This window comes from Dermacentor albipictus, chromosome 8 (genome assembly GCF_038994185.2).
Source record: "Dermacentor albipictus isolate Rhodes 1998 colony chromosome 8, USDA_Dalb.pri_finalv2, whole genome shotgun sequence".
NCBI classification, from domain to species: Eukaryota; Metazoa; Arthropoda; class Arachnida; order Ixodida; family Ixodidae; genus Dermacentor; species Dermacentor albipictus.
In genome coordinates, this window is record NC_091828.1 from 82,257,293 (window position 1) to 82,284,717 (window position 27,425).

General features: G+C 43.3%; 1 protein-coding gene across 2 annotated transcripts in view; it reads left to right on the plus strand.

Annotated features, from left to right (window-relative positions):
- LOC135898644 (DNA-dependent protein kinase catalytic subunit-like) overlaps window positions 1-27,425 on the plus strand; it is a 193,693-nt gene that overhangs the window by 37,022 nt on the left and 129,246 nt on the right. For both annotated transcript variants that reach the window (XM_070523647.1, XM_070523648.1), the window contains exons 24-38: window positions 3,679-3,877; window positions 5,638-5,777; window positions 7,585-7,653; window positions 8,435-8,542; window positions 9,575-9,673; window positions 12,212-12,339; window positions 13,517-13,611; window positions 14,705-14,807; window positions 14,942-15,072; window positions 17,469-17,538; window positions 20,077-20,222; window positions 20,598-20,742; window positions 23,295-23,496; window positions 24,987-25,406; window positions 26,712-26,899. In XM_070523647.1, coding sequence (XP_070379748.1) covers window positions 3,679-3,877; window positions 5,638-5,777; window positions 7,585-7,653; window positions 8,435-8,542; window positions 9,575-9,673; window positions 12,212-12,339; window positions 13,517-13,611; window positions 14,705-14,807; window positions 14,942-15,072; window positions 17,469-17,538; window positions 20,077-20,222; window positions 20,598-20,742; window positions 23,295-23,496; window positions 24,987-25,406; window positions 26,712-26,899 — 2,243 coding nt within the window. The remainder of the gene's footprint in view (window positions 1-3,678; window positions 3,878-5,637; window positions 5,778-7,584; window positions 7,654-8,434; window positions 8,543-9,574; window positions 9,674-12,211; window positions 12,340-13,516; window positions 13,612-14,704; window positions 14,808-14,941; window positions 15,073-17,468; window positions 17,539-20,076; window positions 20,223-20,597; window positions 20,743-23,294; window positions 23,497-24,986; window positions 25,407-26,711; window positions 26,900-27,425) is intronic.

Sequence of the window (27,425 nt, forward strand, 5' to 3'; positions counted from 1 at the left end):
TTGGCATTTGTCATCGAAAATGACTGGGTGAATGACATGAAACTTTGGCTAAAGGCTTCAAAGGTAGTGTAAATGTCACATATCCATCTTTCCAAGCTCAGTATGCCTTGTCCAATTGGTGTAAATGCCACTGTATGGTGTGTGTGCTGAAAGGCAGGGATACAAACTGTGTTCCAAGAATGCTCTAGCACATTTAATTTTCCCCCTCCGAATAGCCAGAATCAGTCTCTTCTGGTATTTGTTCTTTCTTTATCTGCCAACCACTTTGAAGCCACAGCTTGTCATTTTTTTGGTTCAGTAACCTTTTTCAGCACAATGTCATCTGATTACTTATTTTCTACTTAATTGCACGCGAGTGGGCCTAGTTGTAGATTTGTTTTTGCCACACTTTCAGGCTTCGAACATACCGTAGTTATTCGAATCTAGGCCGATAGTGTTTTTTTCAAATAATCATATTCCAAACTCTAGGGTCGGCTTAGATTCGACGATTTTAAAAAACGCGCCAGTTTTTCATTGAAACTGCTAAATATGGTGCATAGCTAGCGCCATCTAAAAAAGTCAGTATCGCAGCCGCTACTAGCCGTGCCAGTAGCCAGCCGTACACAAGCGAGGTCGCCATGTTGACCTGTGTCGTGTCGGCCGTATCGGTGTGTGGCGTGGTGTTATCGCGATAGCACCAAGCAGGAGATGCCACTACTGTGCCAGGTACTTTGATCGTGCGCGCCTTTAAAAAGTGCAGCATATCTAATGCGCTTCACGGTACTGCAGATAGTGCACTGTTTGAAGGTGACAGTGACGAGGAACACAGCTACGAGTCTAGCAGCAATGACGACGTTGAATGAGCTCGGCACATTCAGCTTCAATAAATGCTGTTTGCATTTTGTGAACGCTGTCCTTGCTTTTTTTGTTCGGCCTACATTTGAGGTAATATATATATTTATATATATATATATATTTCTATTTATCTTTTTTTTTCTTTTTTTTTTTCTTCGGACTTCAGGGGGTCGGCTTAGAATTGGGGCCGGCCTAGATTCGAGTAAATACGGTAGATGTGAAGTTTTGTATAGAGGGCAAATAAAAGATCTAATATAGCTTGTCGCTTGTTCATGTTGTGGCTCGTGGCAAAACATTCAGTTTCAAACATTCACATGCAGCCAGTGTTAACCAACCATTGATCAGCATACTCACTAATGAGTGCACTCATTTCTTGTACATTAGCTGTTGAGTGGGTGTTAGTGGGAGTCTCAGTGAGTTTGAGTGAGTGAGGATGGATGTTAGTGGATATACAGTAGAAATATGGTAAAGAGTGAGCTAGTGCTCGCCCGCCACCATATTTTTCTATTTATTAAATTTGTTGCATTTGAGAAAGAAAGCTAGGTTCTAGTGAATGTTGGAAGCGAAATTTCGATTTTGGGCCTGAACTGTGTTAAAAATATTTTTAAAAATTCGAAATTTCAAGAAGAATATAAGCATAAAGTCTACAAATTAATAGCTCTGCATCAAGAACAGATATTGAGGTTCTGTAAACGGCATGTATTAGCACATTCAAAGCGTATTAATTTGATATGTCAATTTTTATCTTGCGTGAATTTGTTACAGGGTGTACAAGGGTTCTGCAAAGCTGTATTTCCATATTACTAAATTTTTTTAATATTTATATGTAGCATATCAATTTTGTCCACTTTAGATGCACTGTTAAATGCAATTCACGGAATTTTGATATTATCTTTCATTTCTGAATTACGGAGTTGTAAACTTAATAGTTTAGCTTTCTCAAAATTTGCTATTTTTGCCAATTTTTAGTGAAAAATTGGAGACCAATAGTCACTAGGTTGTAAGTTTTTTCATTTAAATGCAACAAACCTCGTCAAATTTGGTGCAGTGGTTGCCTAGAAAAACGGATTCTCCTTTTACGTGTATTTAGACTGGAGCACCCGAGCTAAAGCTTCCTTTTGAGTGTACGTGCTGGAGCCCCTATCGAAACCCTATTGCACCCCTACCGAAACGCGGCTGCCGCGACCGGTAAGCGGACAGCCATTTTGGCACCTAAGCGGCACCTTCAGACGTAAAAAGATGGCTGGTGCTCTGGACGTGCCATTTCACCCAACTAGTCGTAAACACGACTCCAGATGCGAAACTAATTGTACGTCTGCTTGGTGCAGCTTACTGGTGAGAGGCTCGCTGTTTTTCGTGAAAGTGACTGGGTTCCTGCGAGGCTTTCTACGGTGGCTCAAAAAAATCGTTTAGATTTCCCCGCCAGTCGCTCGGATGTACGGGCGCTGCCGCACGGCGGTTGCTACGCGAAACTCGATCGTTATCAATCGATTACGAGGAGCGCTATCCCCATCATCCCTATGCATGGTCCCTTGAAACTGTGTTGACATTCGGAACGAACGCGAGAAGCGTACACACGAAACGGGACAACTTCCGCACCGTTCGGAGCACCTGCGCCGTTATCCTGTAGTGGCGGTTCTCGGTCAAAGCTTTCACCGGCACTTGTCTGGCACGTCTGCCACCCCTACGACCCTGCACGCGAATGCAGAGGGCGAATTGCTATTGTGGGCGTTCTTCGGGGCGAAGATCCTGGCCAGAAGGCATTGTTGGCATTGTCCCGGCACGATCTATGCGTCGCTTGGCTGATCCAACAGCCGCGCCGCTCTCGCAAATCAACAGGTTGAACTAGTACGTCGCGTCTCGACAAAATGTAAACGCACCGTCGGTGCGGCAACGACATATCGGGAGCTTGAAGAAACGACGCCGCCAGGCTTGCTTTAATGGTCGCCCCCGCGAGCGGAGGTTCGCGGGGTTCGGCGACCCATAGAAGAGATAGGCCTAAAAAAAGAAAAGAATATGCGCAGTTCGTCAGGCGCCTCGGTCGAGTTTCGCGTGCGTTGGTCGTGGCATGTCAATCGTGGCCGCGGTGTAAACAGACACCCGCGAGACATTCTTTTCATTTCTTCCTCAATTTCTTTCTTTCTTTGCCGAGCCAAAAATTGACAGAATCATCGTTCTCGCGCGTGGTACATCGGCGCGCCAAAAAACGTTGCAGTCGTCTTTTCAGCGTTTATAATTTTTGTTTAACGCGCCTGTATTATTAGACGCGCTCAGCGCACCAGCGGCCCCAATGCGTGCCGCGCTTCGGGAATAAAATTGCAGAAAAGGAGGAGTTACTGCGTGACACTTCACGTGGCTGCAATTGGTCAACCATAAAGCAAAAGAAAGTTCGTAGGGGGGGAAGAGGGAGGGAGCAGTTCGAGCAGTACGTGTGTCATTGTTTGCATACAGGTGTGATAAACGAGTAGAATACAGCAAACATTATTGTCTCTGAACAGTTTTCTCAGGTGTTTATAATTTCTTTCAGCTTAATAATCTTTCTTTTATGGCCTGCTACCTCTCCAGTTTTCTATATTCGTTTTACTATAGTAGCCTGACTGTGTGTTCGAGCTAGTAAATTAACTAGCATGTACTGCCTAAGAAGAACTCGTATTATATTGGTAATTGTATGACTTTCACCACTATTCAACTTTGTTCAGTTTGATCTGAAACTTCAGCCGACAGACTATCACATGAACATTAAATTGCAAGATTTGAGAGACAAGTAGGAAACTTCTTGGGTGCAATGAAACACTACAGGTAAGGCCAGCTTCATTGTTCACAACATTGTTTCCCATGCCCCAGCTTCAAGAAACTGAACTTGAGACTCTGCGGCGCAAGATCCTAGACTTTCTGGGCAGCCTTGACGGCGAGAGGCGGGCATTCCTTATGGCCGATTTGGAGAAGGAGACGCTGGCAGCCGCCTTGACATGGGACCCAGAGACGCGAGAACACCTGCTCTTTGCCATGCCTTTCCCCGACGCCAAGATCGACATTGCTTTTGGTACTGCATGCTTAAGCCTTTAACCATATGATGTGTTAGTACTGAAGGCTGCTTCACATAGAGCAGTTGGGGAGGGGAGGTGCGGAGGAAATTTCTGCTGCCACAGGTGTTGCTAAGCAACTTTGTTGACACCTTTCACATGTGATGGCAACAGTGCAACTTCTGCTGGAGCAACATCCAACATTGCCCCCTTCTCATAAAGTATTCGCACCTGTATTGTTACAATAAAAGCAATGTGGAAGCAAGTCAAATGTTTTCATTTTGTTATCTTATTTAACAATAGACTAAGTACCGTGTTCTGTGGCCTTTAAAAGCATTGAACATTTGGGTTTTCTTGGTTCGCAGCTGTGGTGCGAAACGGCACAACTATGACAACAGGAAGTAAAATAGTTCACATCAAGGTGGAAGCTTGGGCTAATTGGTAATTCAGTATCGACATGTTTTTACAACGCAAAAGACGAGGACTGAAGGAAGAACACAACACAGACGCTGAACATAACACAGCGCCTGTGTTGTGTTCTTCCTTCAGTGCTCTTCTTTTGTGCAGTGCAAACATGTCAAGTTCACATCAGGTACTTGCTGTCTCCCTACCCACAATCATGCTGATTGCTATGACTCCACAACAGTGCAGCCAACTTGATGGCACCCTGTCAGGGGGGGGGGCAGCAGTAATGAAAGCACGGAAATCGCTATGAAGCTAAGTGAAAACTGTGCCTTGTGAAACAGCCTTGAAAAGAAATTTGTATGCTGAATTCTAACTGAAGGTGCATGTTTGGTCTTGCCATTCACATATTTATTTTATGCTGTTTTGTATTGATCACTATTATCGGTTCTGTCAGCTTTTGACCTGCCCATAGACTACACCACAAAACTAGCTGGCCATACAGTTTCTCGCTAAAATTATCTGAGAGGAATCAGGCTCCAGCGTCTGCGCACACTGCCAGTACAGTGTTTCTTCCAGCATGGGGAATGATGGGTAAGCACATGGATTTGTCTAAACGTTGCCCAATTGGTCTGAAATTTGTCCTTCTGGCTTCAGATGAACTTCTCATTTCTTCTTTTAACTTAATATTGTCAGCTCACATTTGCCAATTTCTGCTATTATATATAATGTTTTCAGAACAGCACGAAAGCATTCTTTCGTTAAGATATCTTTAAAATCTTTAAAACGTTGCCCGTAATGATAGTCCCTGCAGGAAGGCCATCCAGACCTAGCAACATGCATTCTCAGAAGCGTCAAGTCTTGTTTACATTATCAAAATCGCATAACAGCAATAAGTGGTCACTGTAGAACATACTATTGCTCTAAAGAAATATTGTGAGACTAACACACAACACTGCTAAACAACAAAGAACAATAAAAGAAGCCATGCCAAATCATAAATAAATCTATGTATGACCCATCGTTCCCGTTGTTGTTGAATGACTATTGTGACAGATTTCTTTATATGTAGCAGTTTTAGTAAGAAACTCTATATAGCTAGCTGCCTTATCCAGCAACCTTAATCACTTCGAGTGCAAATCTGGATTCGGTCACAGTGCTTCAACACTCGTAATAGTCATAAAGCCCTGACAGATGCAATGACACAAGGGATTTCTTCTCTGTGAGCAACTCGAAAGAAGCTGTGTTGTTCACAAGTAGGGCTAATCCTAGGCAGTTTCAACCCAAACTGTTACGCTGAATGCAGATAGGGCATGAGGGTCAAGGGGTTGGACAGATATTGCTGCGCGACTCACTGTTCCTTCATTTTGTTTAAAAGATGGCTTCCTGCCTCGGGTGGTCGAGCTGGCACGCTTTGCTGGCAACCGCCAGACAAAGGTTGCAGCCTGCGAGCTCCTTCATGCCCTGGTCCTCTATGCTGTGGGCACTGGTGTACAGAACACTGAGAGAAGGGCCAAGGTATGTGTCTTAACCCTTTAATTAACAAATTATTTTTGAGAAATATATTTCCAGAAAATTGAATTTTTTAAAGTGCTCAATTAAATCAGCACATCAATGCACACACAAAAATCTATTCAAATAGATGCTTTTCTTTGGAGAGTAACACTAAATATTTCTTTACTCAAAAAAAAATTTGGCCTCATCGTACAGTTTGCAGCCAGTACAGTCGACTTCCGTTTATTTGACCTTGATAGGACTAATGAAATTGGTCAAATTATCCAGCGGTTCAAATTAAATCACAAGCCAAGAAAACGCCAGAATGCACCGCCTTGTTCTAACTTGCTTCCAAATAAAATGCATGCCCACTTTCAGTGGCCAAAGTAGAAAACTAACGTAGAATTTACATTGAAGTTTCTAAACAAAGAAATCTAGTGAGCACCCAATTTTTAGCATGAAGAATGGGCAGGGTCCTAATCCGTGTTGCACAATGGTGGCCGGTTTCCTTAAGTCAGTTTTGCCACTATGCAGCTACAGTGTGCGATAAAGCTTACAAACACCATCAAGGCAGTTATGGCTTCTTATCCATTTGCACCTTGCAGGCAATCTTCAGCCCTATTTTCTTGGGAAAAGAAAAGGCCAAGCATTACAATTAGGTAACTAATGCAATCGGACTTTGTCAGGTACCGGTATTGCTCGAAAATCTTCCTAGAGTAGGCCTAAAATAGGCATTTTCGATGGGAGATTTTTTTTTATGTGTGTTCAACATATTCGCTGTCCCCTAAGCTCTGCCGAGACATGCTGCCAGTCTCCACAGGAAAAACGCATTCCAGCCATAGAAGACTAAAGGAATCACTGGGCATGTACTGCCATCTATCGACCGAAACGTCACTTAAGCCTTGGATGAGCATCGCTTGTCCAAAACACTCAAGGGTAGAACAAATTCCACAAGGACGAGCCGTACTCATCCTAAACACTTTGGAGATGTGAAGGCTTGGACGAGCTGGGATTAAAGAACTGTATGCTGAAGCTTTGAAGCAGCTGGTAAGGCCTAGCTTTGGCACTTGTTCATCACTGAGCCAACAGCAGTGGGTGGTAATGAGCTGCTTGCATCACCGAGGCGAAAACACCACTGTGGGAGGCTTGCTGCCTTGATGCGTTCATAAGGGAAAATTGTAGTTTCGCTTGTTCCGCGAATGGCAGGAAATAGTTGCGTTAAGTGCACTGCCGCATGCGCAGATCACCCCGGAAAGTTCGTTGTATTTATATCATCGAGGTAAAATTTGCCCAGATGTTTGTCCATTGTTCCTGATAGTCCATTAAAAGTAAAATTTATTGAGCTGGTAATATAGGCAGACCAAGCTAAGGGAGATGAATGGTCTGTTATATTCTAAAGTATAGTGTATGCGGATCCGTTGTAATGGATGGGGGCTGTAGTCACTTAAAAAATGAATTTCCTCTCAAATTGCTCACAACTAGACTTACGGGCCACACTGAAGAATCACGCATGGGCAAAACTGATGTGGATCTTCCACTACGGCGTCTCTAGTAGCCCATTGCACAGCTTTACAATGCAAAACCCTGTTGACTCTTAGTCAACTTCATTTCACCCCTGCACCAGCACTTGCATCAGCATTGTAATTTGCTAGTGTCCTGCTTGGAAGATTAAAGGAAGACCCAGATAACAAAACAATGTTTGGTCATAACTTATTGATACCTTTTGGAGGAACTTGACGCATCAGCTATGGCTTCCATTTGCTATTTTTAGCTTGCCACTCATACTGTTTTGAAAATGAGCTGTGTGGTAAATTGACTTTCCACATCACAGTGTCCAATGGTTCACCTCTACAAGCACCTGTTTCCTGAGCTGCTTCACTTATCCTGTGACGCTGACCAGGTGAGCTAGATTGGCCATTGTGCCAAGATGCTTGCACATGTTTCGCATAGTCTTATGGTACAGGGTCATCCTTTTTGAAAGGGAACACGCGAGCGCGTGGCCTGTGCTCTGCGGCGGCTGCCTAGAGCGCCGGTCAGTGGCAGCAAGAGGAAGCACGTCCACTTTTGGCGTCATCTATTGACGGTCAGAATGACTAGGCATGGCCGATTGGAAGCGCCTACTGGACTCCCTTACCCGTATTACTGATGCGCAAGGAGCGGGGCCTGCAGCGCGAGCGCGATTTGCTAGCTGCAGGCCCCGCTCCTTGCGCATCAGTAATACGGGTAAGGGAGTCCAGTAGGCGCTTCCAATCGGCCGTGCCTAGTCATTCTGACCGTCAATAGATGACGCCAAAAGTGGACGTGCTTCCTCTTGCTGCCACTGACCGGCGCTCTAGGCAGCCGCCGCAGAGCACAGGCCACGCGCTCGCGTGTTCCCTTTCAAAAAGGACGACCCTGTACATTCGGCTGGTCATAATCGTTAGCTTGGAACACATCCTAGAAAAATTGTTGGCAAAAGAAGAACGACAACTAGAAATTTCTCTATCAGTTTCAGGTAAAGGTGGTTAGGAGTGGATTTTAGCAGAATAATTAACCTTACACAAAATTGCTTGATTTGCCATCTTTCCTTATTGGTCAGTCATTATTTTGGTCGGTGCTGAAGAAACGCTGCAGCTTCGTTTGGCTTTATCTTGTTTACTTTCTTTCTTTCACTTCTTTTTTTTTTTTTCATCTTTTCCCAGGTTGCACAGAATTTGTTCAGGCCCCTGACGTTGCAGCTGACGCACTGGTTTAGCAGCAAGTCGACTCGAGGGAGCCAAGAAAGTGTTGCCATCATCGAGTGCCTTTGGGTGAGTGTGCCCTCTTCATATTCTTGATATTTCAGTTTTAAGTTGCAGGAATTGCTCAAACAAAAAACGTGAATTCTAAATTCTGCTGATTAGTTTTATGTTCTTTTCTTTCCTTTTACCGTTGATGGTGCATATTCATCTTGTGTGTGCCAAGTGAGATAGATTATAATTCTGCTGATTACACTTATGTTCTTTTCTTTCCTTTTGCCATTGATGGTGCGTATTCATCTTGTGTGTGCCAAGTGACATTGATTATATTTTACCGGTTGACGTAAAGCAAGTCATTCGAACTTGATCTGTGTGTGCAATCTTCGACCTAAGCAGTGATATGAATGTGTTTATTCTCACTGTGGAGGGGAAGAAAAAGCTGTCTGTGTGGGTTTTATCATAAAGTGTGACCATTCTCAAAACCTCGGCAGGATGGTCTGCTGCTTGAATTCGCATTCCATTCTTGAGTCAAGAGGCACGAAAAAGCTGTAAACTTTGTGTGTCATTTTTTAGCTGATGAAGATGCCTCTCACATTAGTGACTTGCAGAGTGGTTACACGTGTAGTATGTGGTATTCAAATACCAAAACTTGTCATGCTAGCATTCATGGTCGTTTCCACAAACCATGACCATGACTTTGTTCTCCTCCATCGCCTTGCTGAGCAAAATGCTGCGCCACTTATCACCTTAATATTAGCTGTGCTTTTGTAATGCTTCTTGGCAGCTTTTGCCCGGCATTTTCACTGTCAGGCCTTCAGCATATGTTTAAAAGCACTAGGTTACAGGAGCCTGTCTCAAGCAACTCCTCGTCATTGGAATCACGAAAGGGCATTACTGCAATGCTGAAACTTGATCACTCGGCAATGTTTAAGAAGAATGTTGCGTCAAAGCATTGTTTATGAATGTGGTGGCCAGTTTTACCTATTGCAAGGGCATGAATAGTGCCATCTTTACTGCAGATGAAGCTCTCTTTTCTTTCAACAGGCCAACGAAATCAAGCAGTGCGCGCTAGCATAGGGGTTTATAACTGCTTGCTCTCCGCAGGACACAGTCACGCAGTCGCAGGAGACAACGGTGCGGGACTTTGCCGCTCAGTGCCTGAAGGAATTTATGGCCTGGAGCATCAAGCAGTCATCTCCAAAAGTGAGTTGTCTCTTTGAGCTACGAGTCAGCAAAATAAGCTATGCTCACTGGCACTGCTACTCGTGCTCACACGTACGTACATGCCAGCACTCAGTCACATTCATGCCCGCTTTCATTCACGCTCACCAGCACCCACTAATGTTACCATTCGCCTTCACTCACACACACACCCGCGCTTACATACATGTGCAGGTCCACTCAAACTCATTGTCGCTGACTTCTACTCATATTTGCGTTGATTGGCACTCACCCCACTTCATGGGCGGGCCCGCTCAATCTCACCAGCGCTCATTCTCATTCATCTACCCACACGTCCACTCGCACTTTTTGTCACTCGAATCGCACTCTATGTCAGGCCTGTGAAATCAGTGTGGAGCGAGTGCACTCATGAGTGAGCTATGCTTTGAGCTTATTATTCTGTGAGTTCTGGTAGGCTGAGCACCATGGGCTGTGGTGAGTTTGCCGGAATGCACGGCAATGCAAAATGCTGTTTTTTGCATACTGCATATTCATAATGGGAAGCCGACTGCGCTTAAACTAGCCAGTGAAATTGAGCTTGCCGATGTAGCTGTGATCTTTTGTCTGGCACTGACATAAGAGAAAGTAGCCAGGTAAAACATTCCGTATATCTGGTATACATATTAAATATTCAATTAGCAATTTATTTCTTAGTATCTGCACATGGGGGTTGTTCTGTTTCTGCAGTTCATTTATGACAGACAAAAGGAAGCAGAATTGTTTTATTTATTGTAATTGCCATGAGCAATAAATATTCCCGATATCTTTACTATGGAAATATATAGTTTACATGAAGGTTAAATTTCAAAAACTAAAACGTTTTCTTTTCCAGTTGAGTACGTATTCCAACGAAACTCCGGAAACCAAAAATCTCTATGCGGTCAACGTCTGATTTTTCTGATTCCTTAGAGGCTGCGAAAATGTCCGATAAATCGCCAGTCTGAAAAAAAATGAATGCATGCCTTTAGTGCCCCCGAACGCTCACATTGCCTCAGGCATGTCCATAGTAGCTCTGAAGGCCTGCCAGTACACTTATTAGGCATATTGGTGCTCATACTCTGACAGGAGACGGTGGATGCATCAGTGTATAATTAAGGAAGGCGTACTGTGACCCGTGACAGTAGCGACCCTTTCAGCTCTTGATATGCTTCAACGCAATACAATGCATATGCTTGGCCGCGTAATTCCGCTGTATTGCGGCAAAGCTAACTTTCTGGAACACTTGATCCTTGTTGAACGTTTCACTTTTCAAAGCCATTGGTGAGAATGACAGAGGTGGGGTCAGTACCATTGCCGACAGTGTTGAATTATTTCAATGAAAAGCACGGCGCCAAACAGCAGGAAGCTTAATAGCGAATGTCGAAGCAGCTAGGCCTAGCATTGCCGTGGTGGCTGCCAGCAGATCGACATGCATGCCATGAGAGCGCTGGTTCGAGGCTGCAAGATAATCAAAATTTTAATGGTCACTACAAATAATGTCATTACAGACCTGCGGTCATGCAAAAAGTCTGTAAAAATACAGCGAAGGGTTTCAGCTTCAGAATTTTTAGATGACAACCTTATACATAGGCCCTAAGGGGTATGTGACAGTGTCACGAAGGCATCCCCATTATCTGAGATGTCCGGTCATTGATTGTTTTTATTTGTCCATAATCATTCACACTGTAACTATATTATGCATTTTTTCTGGTACTAGAGGGATTTAAAGTGGCATTTAGAGCATTTTCATAAGTTGAGGCCAACTTCCTACCATATATTGCCAACCATATGTTAGTCTAGAACTTAGGAATTCGAAAGGCTGTGCTCAGACAGAGTACTTATTGGCAACCTATTCAAGGCTATGTTTGCATACCAGCCTACTCTCCTGAATTTTCGATAAAATTGACTAATTTGGGCTTGTAAGATTTTACAAATGTTTTGTCAAGTTTAACAAAAAGTAAGTTCTATTTGCAAAAAAGTTTCACTCTGCAGTGTCCAGCTATACGCTTTGAAAGTATTCTTTCTAATTGTGAAAGGACATCAGGGGGCTACTTGCTTTGAGCAAATGGTTCCCGAAGCACGTGAAATCGTTAATCACAAAGTCACTAAACAGGTCACTGTGGTCTAAGAACAGCGTGTTGCTCATCAGTTAGTGGTGTTCCAAGATGCTGCTGCTTGTGTGATGTGTCTAAATGGAAACCATCGTTAATAAATTGCCTATGTGTCCCATAAAATGTGTGTGCTCCGGAGAAACTTGGAAAACAAATGTATTACTATCCTCCCATCTCCCTTCCGGTGTTGTGTCTGTGAGATCTTTACGCATCCTAAAGTTCACAGGATGGCGAGTGCGGGCTTGCCCATTGCTGACGACCTCGACACTGTCTGGACCATTTGATTGTTCCCTGTTTTCCACATGAAAACGCCCACATTATGTCCAGGAAGTCAACGTTGCTTCTCAAACGGCTTCTCAAACGCTTCAAAAGGTTTTGTCCATTCAGAACTCGTGTGACTTGTCTCAGCGGCACTGCATCGCTCTCTCAGGAGCTGGAGAAGAGCCCAACCAACGTGCAGTCGGTGCTGAGGCGTCTGTGCAGCTACTGCCGACATCCCAGTGCGTCGAAGCGCCTGGGAGCAGCCCTGGTCTTCAACAACATCTACGTCCTGCTCAGGTGAGTGAACGAGCGAGTTGCCTCCCTGTCACTGCTGCTTTTCCCATTGGCAACACTCCTGAATAGAGGCCCACAGAAGCTGGAGTTTTACATTAGAGGAGTACTCCGACATACTTTTCAAGGTGTATAAACTATATTATGTAGAAGAGTTAGGCTTGGGTAGTATGAAGCTCGGAAAACACTTGCAAGATATCCTAATTTGATACCAAAGTTGATCATCGAATGCCTGATCTGTTGTCATCGACATTATTGGGACGTCATGACAAAGCAATATTTGTTGATGTGTAGAATTAAAGCTAGGTATGATGATGTTTCTTATAAAACACAATTAAATATAAGTGTTTTGCACATGTCTTCTAGCTGTGTTTGCATGTGACGACCACTGTAATGGTTGGAACGTAGTCACTGTATTGTTACATCATGACGCATCTGCCTAGTAAGTACCACAATTGAAAGTAATCTATAGAAACAAATATCATAGAAAATCAGTAAATTATTTATGCTGCTCTTAAACAAGCAATATGGGTAATAGGCCACTCACCTTGTATACTGTTTAGATTTGGACAGAAGCCGCACATTTGTTTTATTGATATTATCTGTTTATTTTGTCATAGTATTTGTTGCAAATGTGGATGCAAATACTGCATAGATGAAAATTCAAAGGTTTTTTTCCTGCTTGTTATAACTCTTCCGATGCCACGGGTAAGGCTTTCTTTCTTTCAGAGGTTTTATTCTTTCTATGCCAGCAACTATCCTCACTTATTCAGAGATTTCACTTTGCCTAAAGAAGGTACTTTTTGAATGTTAGCTTATGAATGTTAGACTGATGAATGTTAAACTGATGAGATCCATAGAAAATTTTCAGCACAGAAATTTGAGCGTGTGATTAGCGTTATTAGGTACATGATTAATTTGCATTACATTGTGGCATTTCCAAATTCAAGTTTACCTTGTCACATGTCTGCTATACTTGTAATGTCTGTTCAGATGCCACTTATATTATAGTGTTATTAGATGCGTAAATGTGCATTGCCTTGCAACATTAAAAACTGCATGAATTGAACTGCAAAATCACGAATCATGAATGAACTGCAAAAATCATGAATTAAAAATCTGAGCTCTGATCTTTCGGTGTCTGCTCTACAGTCAACATTGTTCAGAGTGTCTCCTATTTCAGGGAGGAGGAATCTCTTGTGGATGTTTTCATCTTGGAGACCCTGGCTTACTTTGTCGACAGCTTGAAACTTGCTCACGCTGACGAAAAAACTATCGGTAAGTGCTTTAGCCACGATCCCACTGGAGTAAAACTAAATTCTGCAGCCTGTTACTGCTCTTACTTTATCTAGTTTTCAGGCCATCCAGGCCTTACTTGACTTTTTAAAAAGCATGCGCCTGAACTCTAGGCTGCAAGGAGATTGGCCTGCTGTGTGTTTTGCATCTTCCTTGTGTAGGCATCGTCGGCCATCTTGTTCCCTCCTTCTTTCCCTCTTACCCTTTCCCCAGCGCAGTGTATCTGGCTAGAAGAATGTTCCTCAGGCCGACCTCTCGGCTCCATTTTTTTCTCATTAGACTTTTCTCTCTCTCTCTCTGACCTGTATCCAGTCACTACGGCAATCTGATTCTGAGCTCAAGGTTGCTAGTTCGATTCCCAACCACAGTGACCGCATTTTCATTAAAGCAGATTGCGAAAACACTTGTGTGGCTATTAAATTTAGCTTATAGATTTTAGCAGAACTTATTTGCTCTGTATTCAGTGTGTCCCTGCACTTTGGGTTGTTGTGTTTCAAGCAACCTTTAACCTGTAATTGATGCACCACTCGTGAAGGCCAAAGTTTAGATACACTATGTTTAGATAAAAAGTTTAGATAAACTTCTTTTAGTGGTTTTCCTTCTTCTTGTGACTATGGACAGATTCTTAGTCAAGCTTTGCTATATGTGTGTACATTGCTACAAATTGAAACACAAAACAATTTTCAAAATACTGCAATGCATTGTTTTATTTCCAGTTTCACCTGCATTTGTAACAGCTGCTTAATTGAAACCCCAAAACGTACACTTGGGTGTGTTCCGTGCTTAGAAACTGGCTACAGAGCGATTTCGCATCACACTTTAGTGTAATTACATGCAACAGGCATTTGCTTCTGTTCACATTTCAATTTTCGAGCGCCGTACATCACAAAAGCAATATCAGGTGATTACATTTAGGGGTTGAAAGTAAAGAAACTTTCAAGGGGACTTCATGAAACACAACTCATTCAAATGTCCAAATGTGCATCTAAATTACTGCACCATGGTCATTGTGTCATTAGATAAGGAACAAAAAGTCAGTGTACTTAACCTGACTGATTGCTTTGATCTTTGGCAGGCACAAGAGAACTTTGTTGCCGAGCGCTGGACAAGATTCTGCGAATTGTCAGTGCCAAAAGCAGTCTGCTGAGTAGCGCAAAGAGCAAACGACGGTGGCCATTGTGAGTTTAGACCCAGTCTTAAAGAAGTGTGTTGCCTTTATTAATAAGCTTGCCAACCATTTGTTGCCTCCTGCTTGTTGGCTTTATACATGTCCTGGCTGTACAAGTATGTCTTTGCGTGCTCCACGTTGCAGCGATGTCGAAAAGAAGCCGGTCACGCTGTCCTTGGCCGTGGAGTGGCTGCTCTTTCAGACAAGCTGCCCACAGTCCGACTGCCGCCACAAGTGCATGGAGTTGGTCTGGGCTCTCGTTCCAAGGCTTCCAGGTGAGGGGTCCAGTTCTTAAAACCACGTTGGATGTAAGGTCCATCTCTACAGCTGAGCCCACTTATAAAACAAACTTTAGCAGTGCAATACACTAAGGTGTGTCTCAGAAAGAATACGGGAAAGATGACAAAGATTGAAAAGACATAGGTACCGCCACAGTGCATGCACTTAGGAACCTGCATGCAATGGGTTATAATCAAAGACATAGTGCTTTTCATTGCATGCTGAATTTTGGTGCTCCAACTGTTTCTGTTCACACTGGGTGTTTGTTGTAAATGGGCTTGATTGTGATTCCCGTACTTTCCAGTGCATGAGCTGTGTCTTGTATAAGTCTCCTGTTGTATACTTGTGTGTTGGATGTGCAATTTACATTAGGCACATGGCTTTAGGCTTATACCAAATGCATGTTTGACACATTTGCCAAAACTCTAATGTGTTGTGCTTTCTGACAGAGGTCTTGAAACTTATTTTTTGGCTCTAATGTGAAAGTTTTTTTCCTTGTCACACCTTCCATGTGTAGTTTACAACACCATTTACTATTTGACCTCTTCACTCACTTCATATGTATGTTTTTAAAATATTATGCTTGCAAGAGTGGTCAAGGCCATTTTACAGCTACTTGAGCCTGTACTTCAGCTCACCAACATCACGCATTGCAGTGAAAGCTATGGGCTGTGGAGATTGGTTTATGTGAGGCTTACCATATGAGGAAAGGGAGGAGGGGAGGGCAGTATTCAGGAAAGCACATGATGCTCCTCTGCTCTATAAGGCACAAATGAGACTACTGCAAGGTTCGTCAGCTCTCCAGATGTGACACAGAGAAGGCTCCACAGTCAGACTGCCAGCAAATGCGAGTTTATTGGCCCAGAGTGCATCACAGAGCAACATTCACTGCTTGTGGGCAAAGACGCTGCAAGGCCTAGCGAGTATGCACGGCTGTTGTGCTAAGCTAACAAGTATGTAGTAGTCTAGGAAGCATGACAAGCCACAATAGCAAAGGTCCCACGTAACCAGCTGGTAGCGGGCCTGTAGTGCATAGGCTGCGGCGAGGAAACGCTCAGTGTTACAGGGCTTGCAAGGAGAGGGAACCGGAGGGCAATCATAGAAAGGCCAATCAAGGCGCATCCCAGTGACATGTTCTCACGCATGTGGCTTGCCTATGAGAGGGAGAAGCACAGTTTGCATGGGAAAGTAACTAAAGTGGTAACTATAGCCATGTGCACCGTGTTACTGCTTGGGCAGTGGTTCCTGAAGGTCAACCTTGGCAAACGGCTGTCACCGTGTGTGAGCTTGGGGATATAAGGCATGGGAAGGCACCTTGATCCTGGCCGGGTCAAGTCAGCCAACCAAAAGAAATAACCAGATGAAAGGCTCCTCCAATATCTGGCTCTGATTGTTCTCCGCACAATACTGACTGATTGTAAGCTTCACGCAAGTATTAGTAGCACAGAATGATCAAGCCCTTTTCCACCCGTCTGCACCCTTCTTTGGAACACGTAGGTGGATCTTGCAATTAACTGGCATGATCCCTTATAACCCTAAGCTACACTACACGAAATTGGTGAAGCAGAGTATACAGCGCACTCAATCTGTTATATTGAGACTGGCCGTATCGTGAAATCTCAGCGCACTTTCATGTCATAAAATAGATAGTGTATGGGTAGTCAAGTAAAAAATTTTTTTGCTGCTATAGCAAGTGCTTGATATTAGAATGTATGGTATCATTCTGTAGAAGAAGGAATATGCTTTCTTGTGGTATTATTTTCAAGCAAACATTTATGAACAATTCTGTGAAAAAAATTATTTAATGAACAACATTTTAACAAAACTCAATAAAAACATAGATGCTACATTGCCCCAAGAGAACATTAAAAAATTTTGGAATATACATTTTGAGCAACAAGGCTATATACAATGTGTGCAACAGTGAAAAAACCATTAGGAGTAGAAAACGAAACCTATTGACGGATACCTGTTGACATTCCGGGGCTATTTGAAGCACTTTCGCCGTTTGTGCTAAAGTCTGATGAATCAAAATCATCTTCCGAGTCTGTGCTGCTACCACCATAAAAAAATTCTAACACAGGCTCATCGGAATCTATTGAAATTCACCGTTTCCAATGAGCTACGAGTGCTCATCATGCCCAACTAAAGGGCTTTTCAAAAATCCCACTACGGTGGGAAAAAAAAGCACGATAGCCAAACTAGAAAAATAGTTCCTCTTTTATGCACCAGAAGGCGCTAGCTGTCCGAAAGTGCTCTGAGCGCAGCAAAATTTGAAGTTGAAACTATCGATAGTGGGCTATAGATAGGTATAGGCACGGACAGGAAAGTGTTCATCCTTAACACTTTTAATTACTAATGCAGTTTGTGATCTCCGATTACCACTACGCAGGAGCGCCAACCCACAGCAGCTATGTGGCACAACTACTCAAAGCCAATGGGGACTCATTTTTTCTCGAAAGGTATCCTGCTTTTGGCCTTTATTTCTTCTGATCACTTTAATTGCTTCATTTTGTTTTCTCTGTGGGGTGTAAATAATGTTACAGCTGCCAGGGTACTGCGGTGGCTATGGCATTTTGCTGCTGCATTGTATGAGATCACGGGTCCACTTCTTTTCCGCAGTGACCTTATTTCAATCGGGAATGGATGCAAACATGCTCCTCTATCGTGCTTTGGGTGCACATTGAAGAAGCTGAAGTGCTTAAAATTAATATGTAGTTCCCCCCACTTCCCCCTACAATGTCCTTCATAGCCCATTGCGGCAGCCTTAAGATGCTAATGCTCAGAAGGCATTATATTAGGGGAGGGGGGGATTATTGTACACTTGGACGATACAAGTTTACAGAGGTTGCAGAGCAGCAAGGAATCAATAAACTAACATTTGCAACTGAAATGGAGTGTTCACAAAACAAAACAGCGAAGTACTGTGAATGTCATCATCACTTGGAACTTCTAATGAAGTCCCCACCCCTTCAGCTGTGACTAGCCTCACTTCCATAATTACAGCACGCATGCTAGTTCAATGCATTAAAAAGGCAACCAGCAAATTTCATTTAAGTATACTTATATAGTTAAACAGTGATTGTGTGTTAAACAGTTATGAAATTGTCTCTTACACACTTTCATGTGCCGCTCATATTAATAACATAAAATAAAATATAATAACGTAAAAAATAAAAATAAAATATTTATGTAAAAAATCTTAGTCTTGCATTGTTTCCCGTAATTACTGCAGTATTTCAAGAGTTCAGGGCCCTCACTTGAATACTAGTTGCATTGAGTTGTTCTAAGCCGTTCTTGTGTGCACAGTTGTACTATGTGGTCACTGTTATATGACTCATCATTCTTGTCTTAAGTATGCCTGGGACCTGTCCCAACTTTTTTGTAAAGTTTAAGAATCTGGGCTCTTTTACCATTTTGCAAACGTCACATCAAGTCTCAAGAAAAATAAGTTCTGTTCGCAAAACTGTTTTAAAGCAGTTGAAAGATGGGCGGCGCAAGATTGAAAAGAGTAGATGCAAAAAAGAAGTTGGTGGGGTATCCACGCCACCCTCTTCTACCAGCGCAAGGCGTCCTATGCCAGAGAGGCACTCGTTTCGCGTGTGTTTATACGAATTCCTGAAGCAGGCAAAATCAACAACCACAAAGTTGCTGATGAAGTCACTGATCCAGAAACAATGCCGTCAGTCTCTGTTGTTCCAAGTTTGCTGTTGTTTTGTGTCACGTCTAAAAGTAAATCATTGTTAAGAAAGTATGTATGTACAGTCGAGTCCACTTATAACAATGTTCAAGTGCCATGAAAATTTCATTGTTATAACCGATAATTGTTATAAACGGGTTGCACGAAAAAAAAGCATAACAACTGCGAAGAGGGGTCACAGACGGCAAATGACATGCCAGCTCCGCCAAGGCAACGTTTTGGTGGTCCCGAAAGGGGCCTTGTAAAAAATACGAGAAGGTTGCCGCGGCTGCCTCTCAGTTTGAAAATCCCTTAGCGCCCCCCCCAAAAAACAAAGAAAACATGAATACCTAAGAGTATTTAATGAGGGCCAAATAGCTTGCACTTCTCACTTCTTTGCTGAAACAAACCCGTAATCGGCGAGTTTCGACTGCTTCGCGGCAATCTTGCCGATGTCTTTCTGGAGGGCATCCAAATGTTGAACATGTCCGAGCGAAAGGTTTTTTGCAAAAATGAAGTCCCGCAGGGAATCGATCATTCTTGAGGCCTCCTGTTGAGACACAATTTGTACAGGTTCCGGTTCATCTTCGTCGTCGCTGCTGTCATTGTCTTCCGCGCCGGTGACTGCTGCAACGATCGCCTCATCAGTCAATTCTTCGTTTGTCGCGACTGCATCGTCGGCATCCAAGAATTCTTGAAGCCCCTCCGCGTCGCCGTCATCACCACGCACCGTTGACCAAAGTTCTGTAATGGCTCCATCGGCAGTAGCTTCGCCGCCCCTATGCGGGCGGCTCCGCATACACGCGCGCGCTTTTGGCAGAGTAGTTTGGCCAGCGTGGTTGCTGCGTTAGCGCGTTTTTTTTTTTTTTTCGGTGAGGGTTGGCTCCAAATGACTACATTTAATTGTTGTAACCGACAATCTAGTATGATAGCATTGTTATAAGCGGTTTATTTTACCATAGAACACACTGCAAAGATGACGGTGCTGCGGCTGTCCCTTGCTATATCCGATATATTGTTAAAAGCGGTATTGTTATAAGTGGGTTTGACTGTATACCACAAAAGGTAAGTATTCAGAGCAAACTTAAATGTGGATATCCTGTACCTTTGTTTTGTCAGAATTTTAATGAATTCTAAAGTTGACAAGCTGACAGGTGTGCTCAAGTCTCTTATTGTAATCTTTTTATTGTATTGCAAGAGTAACTTGCCATATTGTACTTTGCAAAATGCCCTCTCCTTCATAAGAATGTTCCTAAATCATGTGCAAGCTATGTAAAGTGCGTTTTCCTTAAGCCTTTCCTTATCTGTCATTTGATCACAGATTTGAGGAGGGTCTGTCTGCAACAAGCGGCACTTGGACCAATTTGACAGGCATCCGCAAGTTCTGCGACCACTTACTTGGCCTGCTCGAGTGCTACACTTGGATCTTGGAGCAGCGGCTGCTGGAACCCAGGCTGTTGTTTGAAGGTAGCCTTGCTGATATTCAAAACAGTTAGCCAACCTAACTGAACCACAGAGCTTCTTACATTACAGTAACAGAAACACCATGATGCACGTTTCTCCGACTGCGAACACATTTCCAGTGTTACCAACGAGGCTGCCAAGTTTATATTCACAGCGCTTCATAAATAGTGTGCAACTCAGAGCGCAAGGACCATGAGAAAGTTGTTTGCTGGAAATGAGGGTGCTTGTGTGAGCTTCAGTTGAGGGCAGCCAATGTTGCAAGCCTAAGTAAAGAGCAGCTCTGTCTCTTGTGATGTGATCTTGTAGTGATGGAAATCACGTTTTGATAATCTTGTGGTGATGATAATGTTGATCGTGTATTGACGCTTTTACTCCTAGTTTCTGGCAAGCCCAGCTCCATCTTTTCTCTGGTCACAAAGTTCCTGGAGCAGCTCGCCTTGTGTGAAAACTTGCATGAGGCTCTGGGCAATGAAGAGACTGCTTCCCTGCTGTGCACGCCAACAGGAACGTCTGCACTTAATGTGTAAGTGTTTTAAAGCCTTTTTTGCCTACCTTTCCGAAGTATGGCTTGACTGGTTCAGTTGGTTTTTATTCTTGGTGGCTCGTCACAAGCTGCCATTTAAAAAAATTTGGTATTTGAGCCACGATCTCTCAGTGCAGAAACCCAGTTCTCTACCCCAGGTATTCTAGGTTATGTTTAAGCATCATGGTGTCTTTCTTGTGACGTTTTAATGGCAACATATAAGTCCAGTTTGTGCCCGAACAACAGAGCCAGTCGAACGGTGTCTCCACACATTTAGCAGCATTTGATGGCCCACATCTATTCTTTTTGTCACTGCCAGTATATTTAACTGAGCACACTGTAGCCCTCAGCAATATCAGATCAGTGGCAGTCAATTACTCTGTGAAGCAATGCTTGCAGAAAAATAAGATATTTTTAAAGGGGAGAAGAGTTGGGTCTTACGCCATAAGATATGCAAAAAATTCAGCTTCTAGTTAGAATTTTTAGATATATGCAACTTTATGTGCTTATTTCAAATGTTGGGTCGTTTTTGTTCATCTCGCTTGTTTCTAAATTAATGCGAGTTTCCTTTACTTAATTTCGCAAAAACATTGTGAAAAATCAGTTCAGGTTTCACTTAAAGGGTCCCTGAAATGGTTTGGACAAATTTTGTAGGCGCGTAGGGTACAGCTGCAGTAAAACATTAGCGCCAAAATCCAAGTGAAGTATCCCATATTAAGAGAGCTACAGACAGTTATAAGTTACCCTCCTTCCTAGCCATGCTTTTTCTGCTCAAATCATTCACTAAGTCACTAAGTCACTAAGCCTGGCTAGGCGTCATTTCGTTTACATCCGGTTGTCTTAGAGCCAGCGTGCGAAGCCACTCCAACCTCTGCATTAGCCGCCTGGCCGTTGATCCCCTGCGAGAGCGTTCTGTCACAGCACTGAGTCTGTCCTCTATTCCAGTAACCACATGCAAGCTGGGCGTTTTGACATGTGGGCAGAGGCATAAACTAAAGCCCCTCCTTACTACTACTGCTGTGATGAACGGGCTTAGCGTGAATACAAGCGGCCTGAGAGGCCTGCACGGTGGGGCCACCTGGTGGTGCAGCACTTAACCAGCCTAACGCAGAGCTGCTATTGCTGTAACCAAATATAAAACATTTTAGTAATTTAAAAAGACAATGTGCTCATAATTATGCTCCTGCCAAAAATTTATGCCAGCAGCAAAGTAGAATACACTTGGTTACTGCTGTATTAGCTCTGTGTTTGTCTGGTTGAGCTCTGTGCCACCAGGTGGCTGCACCGTGCAGGCTGTTTTGAGTTTGCACCTCCGCTCATCTGATATAACGCCCAGGCCCAGTCCACTTGCACTTTCGTTTAGCAAAATACTGGACACACTAATGCTCTCTTATTGGGGTAGTAATCCTGCGGTGTGAAGTGATGGCCGCAAACGCTTAAATGCTGACGCTTATCGGATACCGACAGCCTGATGTGCTGAAACCAAACCACTCGCATGTTGCCTTGCAGAGGTACATGGTGTCGCAGCTTGACGTGTTGCCGATCGCTGAATTTGCAGCCCCCAGTGTAACAAAGGTGATCCTTAGTACTCACGAAAGTAAAGCTTGAGACCGGCACTAAATGCGCAGCTCGCGTCAACACAGAGAATGTTGTAAAACAAGCAGACGACACTTGCTGTGTTCTGGAAGTGCTTCAGTGTAGTGATAAAGTGTCGTTGTGTATTCTCCTCTTGTTCTTTTCTTTCTTTATATAGAAACAAATTAACAAACATTACAGCTATTACAAACATTTGTTTACTATGAAATTGGAAAAATTATCAATGATGCTACCTAGTTAGCCATTGCATACTTCACCCAACTGGTGTCAATTGGGAGGGGGCAGCTGAAAACACAGGGGAACGGCACCACTACGATTGGTAGTGACGCACATTTTTAAAATCTTATAATAAATTACTCGCTTCATGTAGAGCACTTAAATGCAACGCTTAGTGATGAGAAAGACATACCCTAATGACCACGTACATTTGTACAAAATTGTCAAAACCGTTCCAGGGCCCCTTAACAAGGTGTCAATGCAGAAGTCATTGATATCCTGTTAGTGAAATTTGAGAAATTATGTTTTCACAAATATTTTCTTAAATTTAAGTAAAGGAAACTTGCATAAAGCTCGAATCAAGTGAGATGAACAAAAATGAACCTTATATTTGAAAATAAGCACATAAAGGTATATGCATCTACAAGTTGTCAGCTCCATAACTCGAAAAATAAAGATTTTTTTTAATGTTTCCTTTAAGACACATCAGAATGTCAGAATAGAGCTTGATTTGTTTCAGCATGCTTCTTTCGCCTTGTTTCATGCTCTAAATAATGTGACTTATATAACAATGTGACCTGTACAACAAAGGATATTCCAGGTCCCAGTCGCTTCATTGTAAAGGCGGATTAGTTTGACATTTGTGTGTTTTTGGCTGACTGTGTCTAAAAACTTCATTGAAACCTGCCATACCAGTAAACGTGTAAGAATGTCTTCAAAGGGAACACATTTACTTTCAGGGCAAGATGTTCCCTGACCGTGCGGCTCTTCAACTTCCTGACTGTCTGGATGAAGACCGCCCCAACTTCCATGTCTTCTGTGCCTGATGCATTCTGGAAAACCGAAGCCTTCTGGAAGTGCTGTGTTGTCTGCGTTCTGCTGCCATCCGAGGCTGGCTTTGACCTTGCCGACCTTGAAGTCGCAAACCAGCTTCCACATGAGGTGCTGCTACGACATGTTTGTCTTTTACTTTAAACAGGACATCTTTGGTTTTCTCGGTCAGGATAAGTAATTAATAGAAACAGTGCTTTTCAATGCGACAAAAAGAAAACAAATACGCACGAATGCTGCATGTGTTGCCCATGTGTGTTGTGTGCTTTTTGTCCCGTCAGGAAGCACTTTTATTTCATTGAATAATTATGCTCCAACTGGCACAAATTAGCACACTGTTGAAGTAGTACCTCAGTAAGACTGTTTATGTTGAAAGTGTACTAGAGTAAATATCAATGCTCAGCTATGTGAAGGCACTAGCACCTGAGAAAACTTGAGGGCAAAGCAGATTTAAGTCTTTCAAATGTTTTACAGCCCTTTTCATCCTTGGTGCAGCCAACCCGGCAACCTAAAAATTTAGGACACTTGGAGGAGGAGGGGGGGCACAGTAACATCTGCATGGATGCCAGTACAGTTGCTAGATATTTTGGTGCTTGTGCTGTGGCCAGAGGCAGCACACGCCCACATGTGTCTCAATAGGGATTGTGCAAAATGGGCAAAACAAGGACTCAAAATTGCCACAACTTCAAAAACAGCTCCTAATGGCTGCCAGTACAGTTATTGGACATCTCAGCACTCATACTGTGACCGGTGATAGCGCATGCGCATAATTAAGGAGCACATGTACCATGGACTTGCACCACGGCCCCATGACAGTGGCCCTTTCCCAAGTGGCCCTTCCCGCTCTTAATATGCTTCACCACAATATTTTGCATATGCTTTACCGCTAAACATGACTGTGTAGCGGCAAAAATAACTTATGAGAACTGGTCATTAGGCAACGCACATTAGGCCCTTTCTTCACGTGCACTCCTCAACACAGGTTTTGATCTGAAGTGAACCGAGTTAGCCGTACTCTGGCAACACACAAACAACTTACATTTGGGTTGACTTTGGCTAGCTACCTCGTGCATAATTGCAATTACGATGCAGCTGTACTGTATGATGCAGTTTCTCTTCTCCCCCCCCCCCCTTTATTCACTATGGGGGTTGGAGTTAGTGCTCTTTTTTTTTTCCTTTCCTTTTTCCTTTCTTTTTTTTTCTTTTTTTTCTAGATTTATAGTTGTGCCTGTACAGTTTGAAGGATTGCTCGGAATTTGGGAGTCTCACGGATAAATTCGGATGTATGCTGATGGAGTCAGTTATAAATTTTACCTGAGAGTCGGCAATGCGTGATACTGAAAAATTAACTGTGCTGATAACTGCAATAACTATTGCAGTTGTCTAATGCTACGGAATCAGGTCCAGTTCTCAACAGTACTCAAGAATAGTATGTCTCTCACAGAAGGCTACATTGTATTTTTCGCTGCTTTACATTTACAGAGCTGTTACGTTTGAACAGAGTTGATCCTCTTGGAGTGCGCATTCAGTTTTTAATAGACAGTAATAGTCATTAATAGGCTGCTAAGTCGTTCTGCATGCATTGTCATTCTGCGCAACAGATGCTGGGATTCTTGAAGCAGGCAGCAACTGCCTTTCCAGACCTCCTGTCATCCAGTTTCTCCCTGGCGCTTGGCGACTTTTTGGCAAAGCATCCCGAGTGCACGCTTGAGAAAGTCCTGGAGCTGAAACTGAGCGAGCTCAGCCATCCCTCCGAGACCCTGGACCTCTCGCAAGCTGACCTTGAACCCATGGATGAAGACACGGAGCCATGGCAGAACGACATGTTGAGGCTCATGGGGCTCGTCTCCGGGTACCGGCTGTTGGCCGAGCTGAAGATTGTGAAGGCGGGACCGGAAAAAGCAATGGCCCCTGTTTGCGCTGTGGCAGAGTTTTTTGGAGAACGGGCAGTGTCGCCAACTCCCCTCTTCAAGGACCTATGCCTGCGCCTCCTGGAGCTGGCCACTTCCCTAGGAGCCAGTGTGAGTGTGGCGCACATTTCTCCATTCCGCATGCTCCCGAGTTTGTGGTTTGTGTTGTGAGTTATCAAAGGCCGACAATATGGGCTACTGAGCTCATTTAGTAGCACTAATTTGTCACTCGATGCTTTAGTGGCGCTAATTTATTATTTAAGCGAAGTTTAATGCTCGTATATATAATGTCTTGGTAAGTTTAATAGTGTAAAATGAAAGAGACGTATGCATCCAATGTCGCGCAGGACCCTGCAGCCAGTATTGAGATTCCAGTGCACTTTCCAAACAAAGCTTTAAAGAAGGGATAGTCAAGGTGGTATTATATTGTAGTTTGTTGGTACGAGTTTGCTCCATTTCTTCTTGGAATAAACTGCCTGCTGAAGCAATGGATTGGTCTTTTCTGACCCATTCGTCAATGGCATTACCAGTTTATGATTCACATTGTATTAATTATACAAGGTATTGCATTTTTCTATGCAATTTTTATGCATTTTCCAGTAAATTTCACCATGTGTTATTTTATTGAACCGCATTGTTTTTTTGAAACATTGCATTTCAAGTATTGCGCATTAACTATAATGTAAGTGATTTTTATTGTCATTGCATTCAGAAATCGCTGTTGTGCGTGTGTTCTTTTCTTTCTCTGTCAAGACGCGATGCACTTTGTAGCATGAATCTTAATAAGGCTAGCCCAGCAATATGTGTTTTGCCAAGTAATTTAGAGATTTTCTCAAGGTAACTTATACTGTCTTTTTTAGAGCGCAGCTCTCAGGTGCCCGTTCCTGGTTTGAGCATTGGCATCCCTCAGTGTAACCGCGCAAACGCACTCATGCCACTGCTTGCACGTTTGTCGTCATCTACTACAGTTGGCTCATCGACGTCTCGGCATAATCACATGAACACGCTCTTGCCACTGCTCATGCGTTCATTGTCATCTTCCACAGTTGGCTCCATTGTTGCTCATCATGCCAGTGTTCTAATACTGCCCCTCCCTCTGCGAAGATGCTGACAGCACTGGCCCTCTGCCAGTCAGTGCGATGATTTCGGTCACAAATACTTTGACTCACTAGATCGCGAAAGGAAAACACTTATCGAGCTGTGCTCAAATTTCTAATTAGGGAGTATCGTAATTGTTGAACACTTTCTTTTTCATGGCGACTTTACTGGGACACGTTTCTCAAGGGCCGTAAAAAGGTTCCCGAACCATTGTGTATTATTTTGTGTACTATTCTCTTTGTATCCACACCTGCAAGGGCCTGAGTAGGGCCTGCAGTATTTGGAAAAAAATGTTAAATTCCCATTTCTTTGGTGCAGGCAAGCAGCATTCTTCAAAGCCTGGAACCCACGAGGGCTTGGAATGTCATGGGTGACCAGTTATGTCAGCTCTTTGTTGAGAACGCAGAAACATTTGTGCCAGCAGCTCTCAAGTTGACAAGTAGCGCTACTGGTCACCTGACTCAAGTCCTGAGCCACGTCCTACAAGACAAGCAGCTGGTCTCACTGTAAGCATGCTGCACTGCCAGCTTAGCTTTTGTTAAGTGCAGCTTTGGAGTAATATGTTTCATTCCCTTTCTTTCTTTTTTGTATCAGTTGTAGCTTTGTGCTTATATGCCATGCCAGAAAATTCCTGAAACTTAAGTACAGAGTTGACGGTGTGGGCCATACGCAAATTTTTGCCCTCATCTGTGGTTTCACAGCGAAGTTTGCCTTGCCATGAAGCTGCAGCTGAAGGGAAAATTTTCATACAGCAAAATCTGTATACAATTGCCAGCAACAATTACCAATTGAAAGTGGTGGCAGTTGAAGATACCAAATAAAATTACAGCTAGACCTCAATACAACAAACTTAAGTATAATGAAGTTCTCAGTATAACGAAGTACTTATCATCTTATGATTTCTTGCCCATAGAACACCATGTATTTATAACGTCAGTACAATCGAGTGTACTTATACACATTTTCAATATAGCAAAATTTTACTACCGCCTCAAAGGAATACCAAGACACTAAACGGAAGCTTCCATGGAC